General features: G+C 46.0%; 1 protein-coding gene across 1 annotated transcript; it reads right to left on the bottom strand.

The window, feature by feature from the left end:
* Positions 1-310: 310 nt before the first annotated feature.
* Positions 311-11,657, bottom strand: LOC146813277 (uncharacterized). Its single transcript, XM_085615354.1, has 4 exons — positions 11,531-11,657; positions 9,386-9,688; positions 3,203-3,907; positions 311-441 (listed from the first exon to the last, which is right to left on the bottom strand). Exons 1-4 carry the CDS (start codon positions 11,589-11,591, stop codon positions 311-313), a joined length of 1,200 nt encoding a protein of 399 aa, XP_085471480.1. The 5' UTR covers positions 11,592-11,657.
* Between the last annotated feature and the right edge of the window lie 285 nt (positions 11,658-11,942).

Genomic DNA, 11,942 nt, shown 5'->3' with positions numbered 1-11,942 from the left:
ATTGAAATGTCCATGGGGCCAAAGTTAAGCTGACACCTCCCCACCTGTGCAGTGCTGTTACGCTATTGGAAAAAGGTTACCTCGCTCGTCGGGCGTCTGCAGGAGAAATCCCTAATGCTGCTGCTGAGCGGCCCACATACAGACATATAAACGTTCACTTACCTTATATAAACTTACCTTGCATTGTATAGGCATGCATGGGAAAGGTATAAGGATGGTAAAGGTTTGAGTTATAAAGGCAATGCATAGTGAAGGCATTGCATGGTAATGAATGCGTGGTAAAGTCAAGCGTTGTAAATGGATGCTTAGTTCAGACATAGAACTTTTCAAAGCTCTTCTGGAAATCCATGTCTGCAATAAACAGCTTATCATGTCCTGTTTTTATTCTTTTCAATATGGTACTTCTAGTTTCACTTAATGCTTTCACTTTCATAACTGGGACTACAGAATACAAAGAAAAAGCAGGTCTTGAGGAGATACTCACTGGCACGGAAATCTCCAGGTTTTTGAATGTGAGAAGCATTGAGATTGGAAGACTGACAAAGAAACTTGTGGTTTTAGGTTGTGCTGAGTCCAACAGGTCAAGAAGTATTATGTTTTGGGTTTTGCCCAACTTAAAAATATATCTGCCAAACCAAGTGTTTATAACATGCATCATTCATACAGTGCCACTACCCCAGTAGGTTTTGCATGTCCAGGGCCAAAGTTATCACAGTATTGTGTTGCCTTTGCTGCACACATGGTGATGAAAGGGCAACACACTACAAGACTCAGGTTTACCTAACATGCAAGGCCGCCTTGTGTGGCCCTGCATTGCTTGATAAACATGGACTAACGCAAAGCAGCGCAAGTTGCTGCCTTGAGTTACTTTGCCCTGGAAGGGCATTCTATGGGGAGATCATGGGTATTCCCAGATTTAGCAAGACTTCTGAACTTGGGAATGCGTTAAAATGCCACGCCCTGTCAGGGGAGCCACAGTGAGGAGAAACATAGATGTATTTCTTCTCGTTGTTTCATCTCTCTAATTGTGCTGCATTTTGTGGTGAATGTATGACATTGTTCTGCATTCTGTCCATCAATTGTTGTTTTTGCAATTGTCACCCCGAGTGGGAAGGGTATGCCCAGACGTGGGTCCCTTGCTCTCCATGCCACTGGAATCAAGCTATCCTGGCTGAAGAGGGGTGAAACCCAGAAACCGGTCCTAGGATGCTTGTTTCCAGTTGAGGGAGGACTTGGATTGGCAGTTCGGGCTGGACTGTTCCCATGAGGCACAGGATCAAGACTGATTTGCATATGGCTGGGTTCAAACTGGAACGGCACGGTGAGCAAAAAAACGATGGATTTAGGCCCAGATTTCTGTACTGGGGTGAATGTATGACATTGTTCTGCATTCTGTCCATCAATTGTTGTTTTTGCAATTGTCACCCCGAGTGGGAAGGGTATGCCCAGACGTGGGTCCCTTGCTCTCCATGCCACTGGAATCAAGCTATCCTGGCTGAAGAGGGGTGAAACCCCGAAACCGTTCCTAGGATGCTTATTTCCAGTTCAGGGAGGACTTGGCTTGGCAGTTCGGGCTGGACTGTTCCCATGAGGCACAGGGTCAAGACTGATTTGCATATGGCTGGGTTCAAACTGGAATGGCATGGTGAGCAAAAAAACAATGGATTTAGGCCCAGATCTCTGTACTGGGGTGAATGTATGACATTGTTCTGCATTCTGTCCATCAATTGTTGTTTTTGCATTCTACAACACAGTTAGAAAGAGTAAAAAGCCTTAGAGGATTGTTTTTGTGTAGGAAGGTGTCCCTTCCTGTGCCAAAACAATCCTGCCCGAAAGACAGGCACCCTTGCATCATGGCGCAAGGTTGGCTGCATTGGCGCTATGCAACAGATGTGTGCCAGTTCAGGCAGAAAACAGGAATGTGCCATATATTGGTAAATATGGTGCAATCCTGCCCTCTACCTTTTACACGGTGAAGCACAGCATGTTGCATTGCGTTGTATGAAAGATTGATAAACCTTGCCCCTAATTCATTATATTAAAGAAGGGGGACCCAGGCATATGGTCTAGCTCATTAAAGCCAGGAAGATTGGTTTTAAGAATGCTTGTTTTCTTTAGTTTCCTCATTCCACAAAAGTGCATGTTTCCTTGTTCTCCAGTCTCTCTCTGTCTCTTGTTCCTCCTCGTGTGCCTTCTCCATTGTCTCTACAATATTCCCCGTTCTACTCCCTGTGTTCTGTTATTTCTATCAATATTATGGTTTTTGGAACGAGGTCCGGGCGGCTGGAAAGTGCCCCTGGGTTCCTTGCTTCCTGGTTTTTGTTGCTGTGGTCCTCTAGAATGGCCACCCGCCATGTCAGAACGGTAAAATAAAAATCCTAAACCTACTGCCTGCCCCTCAGGGCTCATCTTGGAAGGGGTTTTCTTTAATGGATGAGCAGCTGGGCGCCGCGCGCTTGCACGTGCATCATGGCATGCTGGAAATGCATTATTCAATCAATCAGCAGATTTGTAGAGCGCTACCTGTCACCCGTGAGGGTATCCAGGCGCTGTGTGCATTGTGAAGCACTGGCGGTCATTTTTGTCATGTTAATGCTAATGAAAAAAAAGTATCTGCCAAGCCACCAGCTCTGTGTTTTAGAGTCTAGATCTATTGCATTTGCCAATGCTTGTCTTTCTCTTTTTTCTGCTTGCCTTGTGTTAAAGCCCACAAAGTGAGGACAGTGTTTCATGAATGATGCCTGGGCTCTCTTCAACGCCCCTCAATCCTGTACCTTGCCAGACACAGACAGCGACAGAATAGGATTCAAAATGACTGCGCGTGGACTCTGGGCGTGGATTTTATTGTGCTGTTTTATTCTATATCTACAGTATTTTTATGAGCATCTTGATTTACATTCTTTCCACAACTTCATCTATAGATGGAAGAAAACAATGCAAGGATCACTCCTGTATCCCTGACCACACCCAGGCTGTTCTGCATTCCCTTCTTCTCGCTCTCTTTTCCTTTCACTTGAGAGGGATCAATTCCTTTCCCCATCACTTTCCTTTCTTGCCCCCCTTCCCTCCTGTGCTCTTATCCCCCCTCCAATGCCCTCGTTTTGTTCTTTGACACCCTTTCCTCACCCTTGCTTCTTCCCTTTACCTTTTGCTGACCCCTTCCCATGTTCTGCACCTTTTCCTCCTGCACCCCCTGCTTTACCTCTCTGTCCCTTTCCTTCGCTCTTTCCCTTTGCACTCCTCTTTTCTCTTTCCTTTTCGTTCTCTCTTCCCTTGCTATTGTCTCCACCCGGTTGCTTTTCACCTCTTCCTTTCCCTTGCCCCTTTTCTCCCTCGCTGCCCCTGCCCCTCCCTTCACCTTTCTCTTCTCCATGTCCCTTACCCTTTCCTTCACCCATCTGTCCACCCCTGCCCTCACCCTCCCCTTCACCCTTCTGTCCACCCCTGTCCCCACCCTTTCCTTCACCCTTCTGTCCACCCCTGTCCCCACCCTTTCCTTCACCCTTCTGTGCACCCCTGCCCTCGCCCTTTCCTTCACCCTTCTGTCCACCCCTGTCCTCACCCTTTCCTTCACCCTTCTGTGCACCCCTGTCCCCACCCTTTCCTTCACCCTTACCTCCAGATCTGCCTTTACCCTTTCCTTCACCCTTACCTCCAGCTCTGCCTTTACCCTTTCCTTCACCTTTTCCTTTCCCACCCCTCTTTCCCTTTTCACTCCTTTTTTCTCGTTTTCCTTCTTTTCCTTGTTCTCCCTCTATTTCTTCCTTTGATTCTGACTGTTCACTCTTGTCTTCTTGATCTTCACTGTGATGTCGTTTTTCTCTTCGCTTTTGTTCTGCGCCTCTCTCTTCTTCGTTTTCAGATTCAGCAGCTCCATGGTTCTCTGTTCTTTCCTCCTTGTGTTCTTCTAGAAAGAAAAGAAAGTTTTAAGGGAATGTCAGAGGGAATATGGAGCGATCATCATGTCCAAGCTGGCTGCTGGCTGCATACTTGTCACACCCAGAAGAACCCTGCATTCCTACCTCGGGCTGGAGGAACTACCTTTGAACACACACAAACCTACAGCATTCTGGGTAATCTCAAACCTGCTGTAGGCAGAGTCTCACCCTGAAAAAGAATCACTCCTACCCCGGGCAAGAGTCAACGCGCTTTCAGGGTGAGAAAGAGTAATGAACAGAGAGGTTTTAAGGCATGGGCAAAGTGGGCTGTGGCCCTGGGCCCCAGGCTTTCAGGGGGCCCTGATGGAGCCAGCTCTGTTCTGCATTGAGTTTTGCCCTGATGACCTTAAATAATTCTTAAACAGCTTGTTTTAAATACACTTTTTCTTTAATTTATTTTTAATGTGGGTGATGTGAGAGCTTATTATAAACATTTTACCAAGAAATATTGTGCTTATGTTTCATGCAACATCCGTATAAAAGTTTTTTTGATCAAAACAGAGCATGATATATGAGAACAAACGTCAATATCCCTTAATATTAGATGTGAATATATTTAGAATTTGGACCAGTGTGCTTGTGCAGTGCAAGTGACCTGGCCAAAGAAGGCCAAAGAAGGCATGAAAGAGCTGAAACTGGATCATAAATTGAAAGCTGTTCCAATAAGGGGCCCCCAAAATACATTAAAACCCAGGGCCCTCAAAATTCTTAAGATGTCCCTCGTAATGACCAAAATTGGTGGGCATGTGGGCGCACTGATTTTTCCACTGGGGAAATATGTCGATCACTGAGAAAGTGAGAATTTCAAAACAAAGTATTGATATTAGGCCTGGGCGGAAAACTATGCTACGCTCGCGGAGTGTGCATAGTTTGCGCAACTACGCTACCTGAATTGCACATAACACAGTGCAAAAACACGTAGCGAGCATTTTTTGCTCGCTCGCGGTCCTCAACGTCAAGTTGGCGACCGCAAGCGAGCAAAATCAACATCCCAGCGAGACTTTTTCCTTGTTCGTGATCGGCAACATCAAGTTGGCAATCGCGAGTGTGAAAAAATAAACCTTTCGGCGAGATTCTCAATGCGGGGAGGTCAGGTTTCTCATTGCGAATGGTTGGGTATGCTCGCGACCGCTCGCGATGAGAAACTACCAGTCCGCGTTGAGAAAGCTGCAACAGAAAACGACCGCTTGCACTGTGCAGGATGTCGTTTGCAATGATTGCACAGTGCGGACAAGCATCCGGCACTGTGCAATCATTCTGAACAGCATTTCCCTACTGCACTACGCAGTTCGCATAGCTATGCGTAGCGCTACTACGTGAACTACGCCCAGGGTTAATTGATATATGTATTCACATATCTCCATACAGTCAACATAGCAAAAGGGCAATGGAACACTGTTAATGGAGCTGATGTATTACGTTTGTGCTTTCACACATGCACTCTTACTACATTTTCAGGAAACATTCATGTTTATGTATGTAGGAACTTCTGGGTCTATAATTATTACCAGGTTTGCGACGTTCTTGCACCACAGAACATGGTGCAAGAATGACACAAACCGTAAGTCAGATTTTTGATGCCATGCAAAGCCACTTTGCGTGGTTTTGAGTGGCTCCAAAGCTCTGGAGTAATGCAATGCAAATCGCTGCGTTGCATTACTCTGCCATGGCGAGGTGTTCTGTGGGCCCTCCTAGGTGTTCTCAAGCAACTCCCATGGTTTTTTTTACGCATTCCCAGATCTGCAAGATGTCGTAAACCTGATAATGCATGCATTCGGGAAAAAGCTTTTCAGGATTGTTTTTGTGCAGGAAGGTATCCCATCCTGCACAAAAATAATCCTGCTCACAACACGGGCACCTTTGCACTATAGTTCAAGATTGCCTGCTTTGGGGCTAGACAGCTCAATGTGCCCCAGCGCATGGGAAAGGACAGGAATGCGCTGTATGCCTTAAATATGGTGCACTCCTGCACTTTCCCAGTGATGCAGTGCAGCGAGGTGACTTGAATGCTGTGGTCAGTGGGGCCCTCCTGAGCATGTTCAAACTATACAAGACATTGATTCTAAGACAGACACAAGTTACTAAGGCAGAAAGATTCACATCTGGTCAGAAGCAGTCGCAGTAAAAGAAGAGCTCTAAACAGTGCAGCACTTATATATCGAACTATAGAAGGGTAATAGTGAATACAGAGATGTTTTCACCAAGGTTTTTTGAGTGAAGTCATATAGGCAACGAGAGAGAAGCTTGCGTTTTATGTGACGTCACTCAGAACCCTGAGGTGAAAAACATCCTGTAATTCACTTTTACACATAATTTTATGTTCTGTAAGGCCCCTAAAATCATCTTCCCCTGCCTTCAACTACTGCACAGAGGCATTAGAGTAATGGAGAGACATACATACCATGGCCTTTGTTATGTGTCCCTGTCCCAGCCCCCTCCCCTCCCCTCCCCTGCCTTCCTGCCCCCTCTTGCAGCTGTGCTTCCTGCTTTCAGTCAAGGCTGACAAGCAGCACTGCTCTGACCGGCTCTCATGGAGCCCGGTTACCTGGCCTAGAAGCCCTTCATGGTGGAGCAACAGTGTGTAACCAGTTTTGTATCAACTGTTGCTACGTCACAGCAGTGGGTTAAGACTTCTTAAAACTGAAATAAACAAGAGAGGCTCACTATGAGAGCGATACGTTATATTAAGTATAAATCCTATGGGGAAACGTATGAAGCGCCTGGACTCTGAGCACATATAGGCCTGGTCTGTGCAAACCTTGTACCACTCAAGCACGCTCCTGAGTGAACCTCGACTTGGTTTGAGTAGAGAATGTCTCACAGGCCCTGTCACACTGCGGACAACACACTGCTAGTGCCACACCAGCCACGCAAGTCAGTTGTTTCATGATAAATGTGTGCTTTACATTTTTCAAAGGTGTCCACCCAATTAATAACTCGCAAGATGTGAGCAGACAGAACTTGTAGAGTGAGAAGCGGGGAAAGATAAACAAGTGACAGAATCTGCCAGGGTCTTCAAGCTCGCATTGTGTAGCTCCCTGATTTTGTTGTGTCGTCTGATTTTCTGAACTTATGCTGCTGTGATAGATTATTGTCATAGTTTGTTTTTGTGCTGTGTTTTTATTGTGTATTGTAAATTCTTTATTTTGTCTTTATATTTGCTTTTTCTTTATAGCACCCTTCTTATTTTATGTGGTGAAGATGTGCTGTGCTGGTGTTTTGTCGTATTTTTGTGTTATTTTGTTGTGGGTTACAAGAGTCGGATAGGACATCCAGAGTAGAACAGACAACACCCAGACTAGGGGAATAAACTAAGAGGAAAAGTAAAGCTACAGTGGTCCTCATTAGCCAATATTGCCGCGGTTCTTTTACACATCTCTTCCAGGTGTCTTTAGCGAGGGAGCTGCTTTTACATACTTTTACATGAGTCAACCAGAGAAACAACATTTTCCCAGAGGAGAGAATATGGCAGCAATGCAGAAATGCTTCCTGAACAGGATTGCCAGGGGATAGTCCGCAGTCATATTTTGGATGGTACGAGTCAAGGGTTCAAAGGTTACAACCTTATTTCGGGGGAAGTGATATTTCATGTTGTCTTCCCGTAGGCCAGTCCCGTAGGCCATAGAAGTCTAAGTGTTTCCTGTGCCGAAAGATGAGAGAGTCAGAGAAGGCTTGACGGAAAACGGACAGGCTTCACCATAAGCCCGACCAAGGGTCAAATTATAGAAAGTGCCACGGGGCACTTTGGAATTAGAGAAGAGGATGCAGACGCTTGTGCGGCCCGTACTGTAATACAGATAGCGCCGGTGCACATGTAGCACCAGAGTTTTCTCAAGAGGTTGTTTCTTCATTTGGATGCAGGCATGTCCCCATGCAAATCAGGGAATGTCTTTACCTCTGCGCCCGATGTGTTATGGGCGCGAACGCGGAGGCAAAGAAGATGTCAGTAGGCGCATTGAAAGTGCACCACAAAAAGGTGGCACACTGCCAGTGCACCACCTGATGGAAGACCTCTGGAGGAGGGGGACCCCCAAACATCCCCTTGCAGGTGGATGCTATCACTCACCACATCCGCCTGCAAAGTGATCTCTAATCCCTTTTGAAAGTGCAGGCAGGTGGCTGCCTGCAGTGTGAAACAAGAAGCAGCTTTGAAGCAGCCACTTGATAGCTTACATGCATGCGCTGCCCCCAGGGCACCACGAGTTTGCAGCTCCCCTGAGGGCAGGGCTTTCAACATAATAGGGTGCAGTTTCCCTTTTTGTGTACGGTGCACCTATTTAAAGGTGCCCTGTGTCGCGAACAGGAAAAGTGCACCTTATCTGTAATAGGGCCCTAGGAGTTCTGTGTCTCTCTCTCCATGCCATCTTCCAGAGCATTACTTCTACTCAGGAGAACTGAACTTTACACTGTTTTATTGAATTAGGACTGATGCTGCGGATTCGCTGCAATCAATGCAAAAACCTCCATCGCTGTCATTCTACATGTGTGCGTTCAGGCACTTTAACACAGGCGCCCTGCATTGACTTGTTATTGACATTACTGCTTGCAGAGAGCAGGCGGTATGCCATTCCCGGATATGAAACACCTAAAGGTCCCTCTGCTTGCTGATCACTTTGGCAGTAGTCAGGACACCTTGTCTGTGGAGTGAGTAGCCATCTGTGTGTGGAGTAATCACAGAATCTTCCAGGGTTAGCTGATGCAAAGGTAGAAAATAAGTCTGAGAGGGAGGAAAATACACTTTAGAATGACAGGACCAGCTTTGGAGTAGTTAGCAGATTATTAATTGTTGATAGGTACTCAAGAAGTCAATGGTAGAAATATTCTATGCAAGACCGGGGCTTCGACCCCTAGTATTCTCAAAACCTCCCCCGTTTTAGCCACAGGCGGAAACGACTGCTGTTTTTGGGCAGCCCTTTAACAAATGTAACCAGGATGGTGTAACTTTCCAGATATCGGCAAGTATGATTTTGAGACTTTGCTGCAATAAGTTATGTGTATGTGGTGTTAGCAAAATAAATGATTCCACTACGTGCCTTGCAAATCTCATTAGGAAACATCATGGGTCCGATTCACAAAGTTAAAATTACACTTTTGTGTAAGTTTGCTACTTTTCGGTATTCACAAAGGTAAACTTGGACCAAACGTTTAACTTTAACAGTAGTAAATTACCTTTGTGAATACCTACAAGTAGTAAAGTTAGACTTTTGGTCTAGGTTTACCTGTGTGAATACCAAAAAATAGTAAACTTACACAAAAGTGTAAGTTTATCTTTGTGAATCAGGCCCACGGATCTTTGTGGACACTCTTGGTGACAGCATGTGGGATGGGGTAACCTATTGTCTGGTATACCCTGTTGACAACAGTGTAAGCTTTGTCTGTTGATAAAAGCCAGAGACAGGGCTCAAAAGATCTTGACAAGAGAGGGAAAGGACATAGTCGGCCCTTACCAAACATCGGCCTGGTGCACTTCATGCCGACCTTGGTGCTGCAGCACTTGTCGTCGCCGTCGCAGTCCCAGTCCACTGAGCAGTTCTTCAGCTTGGAGAAGTCAGGTTTGCGGCAAGGTTTCTTGGTCCTGGAGGGATTGGGTCCTTCTTCCTGCGGCAGATGATGGTGTCGGGGATCCTCTTGCTCTGGCGCCTCCTTGGGTGTCTTACTCTTCTTGAAGTTCTCAAACTTTTCGCCATGTTTTTGGATGTAGTCACGAAAACACATCCCGGGCTTACCAACACGCTCATGCTGAGAGTCGCCTAAAACAATGCAATGCAGACAACACAGGCTTAAAAACAGACCCAAGTTCATCCAAAAAGACTTCAAAATCCAGCTCTCTGCATCCAGCAGAACATCTGTCCTGACTTCCCTGGAAATGTACTACAGACGACTGACGGACAACCACAATATACACTGATTGATGAACCCATTGACCATCTTTATTGATTTCCAATCATCATGTCAAAGTCAGACCTGAGTGTTCATGCATCAAAGTTAACACCCACAGCTCGATATTGTGCTTAACAAAGACCACTGGAAGTTTAAGCGGGGCGGAGCCAAGACTTGACCTGATGGCCACCGACTCAAAGCCTTACATGCCTGATGGCCACCGACTCAAAGCCTTACATGCCTGATGGCCACCGACTCAAAGCCTTACATGCCTGACGGCCCTTCTTCAATCTTAGTGTCGCTCAAGTGTAAATATATGCAGGGTGACATTTAGCACAAGAGACCAGGGGCAGCTGGAAATAGTGTGAATGTTATGCAATGCAGTACATAGGTCTTCTGTGCATTACTTAGCGCCAAGGGCCGTACCATGGGTGATTCCTGGGTGTTCCCATGCACCCACCCAAGGTTTATGATGCTAAACCCTATTCACTATAAAAAGTAGACAGGTTTTAGCGTCAGAAAATAACGCACTCTTCAACCAGGCGCTATGAAGGAGAAATGTTTTTTTTCTCCTTTATTCTCCGACTTTCCATGTGTGCTGCACTGTACAGCACACATACAACGTGGGGACATGTTCAAAAATAGCCTAAGCATGGTATTTTGTACTGGAGTGGAATCTTCCCAGCACAAAACCTGTGCTAGTTGCACAGAAACACCCATGCACTATGGCACAATGGTGTCTCACTGGCGCATGGAAGCTAATTTTAGTGCCGGCGCTGGGGAAAGGGGAGGAAAGTGCCATATTTCAGCAAATATGGTGCTCTCTCCTTTACGCGCAGCGCAGCATTTGCGGCTGCCGCACTACTCTGAGTGTGAAATGTGTAAATCTGCCCCAGGTGTTTCTGAGAATGTAGCCAAGACAGAATAGAAACATCCATCAACACTCCATGTAAGGAGGGAGGAGAGTTACTCTTGCAAATACATCAGGGCTTTCAGTTTGGGAAATTACTGTGGGTAAATTTACAATTTCAAGTTCTCTCTCTCACTCTCTCATGCTGTCTACACTCCTGTTTCTTTAGTCCTTGCACTCTCTTAATCACTTTCTAATTTTCGCTTCATTAATCCTATCTCTTTGCTGTAAAAGAAAGTTTCTATACGAATGGACCCTTCTAACCTAGTGCTGTCTGTGACATCTTGGCCGATCTGGCCCATTCAATGTGGGAGTCGTTTTAGTAAGCAGAATCTTATTTCATATATATCAAGTGCTGACACACAATGGGTTTGCTAGCATCAACCTTATTCACTTGCTACCAGTAGGGGCCATCCAGTTTGGATGTCTATGCCTGACTATAAATCCATTGAGATTGTCAATTCATTCTATACTGCTTTGGTGACCCACAAAACCAGCCTCTTTATGGGTAGTGCAAAATTAAGGGGTGGTAATACTGGGTGAATCATTAATACTTGTCCCGATAGTACCAGGGGAGCGCAGGTTGATGCTCTAGGGATCCTTAGCTGTAGCAGGAATCACCAGACCCAACCCTGCTTCCTTATGTGGGCAAAGTTTTCAAAGAATGACCATGCAGTATTACCACACCCTGAAATACCACGGCACTCTTTTCAATTCCTGATAGGGCCACTAACAGAAGTTAATGACCCCATTCGAAATATGTAGGCACTCTTGATTAGAGCTTATGTGTGTAAGGACTTACCTGCCGGTAGGACGTTGGCCGCTGCGAGTGCGAGGAGCGTGGAGAGAAGGAGGGTCCTCATGGCGATTGAGCACTCGGTGCAGTCTCAGTATCCGCACTTAGGAATGAGGGGAGAAGAGCTCTTTCCACTGAGATGAGGACCAGAGCATCCCCCATTTATAGGACCTCAGAGGCAGAGTCAAGATAGCAGAACTGAACAAGCCCCGCCCATCGATTAAGGGATTATTCCACCTCAGCAGGCACCAACAGAAGCCTCTGAGTAGCTGATTGTTCACCCCATGTGTGCATAACCTTTACGGTGTCACAGTAGTGGAGGGCTGTACAGGGTGGAACACTGTGTGTCCAGGACTTGTTGAGAATATCCGATAATTAGTTTACTTACTGATTTATTTCCAGATTAAGCACAGTTATC

This window comes from Triturus cristatus, chromosome 7 (assembly GCF_964204655.1).
Source record: "Triturus cristatus chromosome 7, aTriCri1.1, whole genome shotgun sequence".
Classification (NCBI taxonomy): Eukaryota; Metazoa; Chordata; class Amphibia; order Caudata; family Salamandridae; genus Triturus; species Triturus cristatus.
This window is presented reverse-complemented; position numbering and strand designations above follow the sequence as displayed.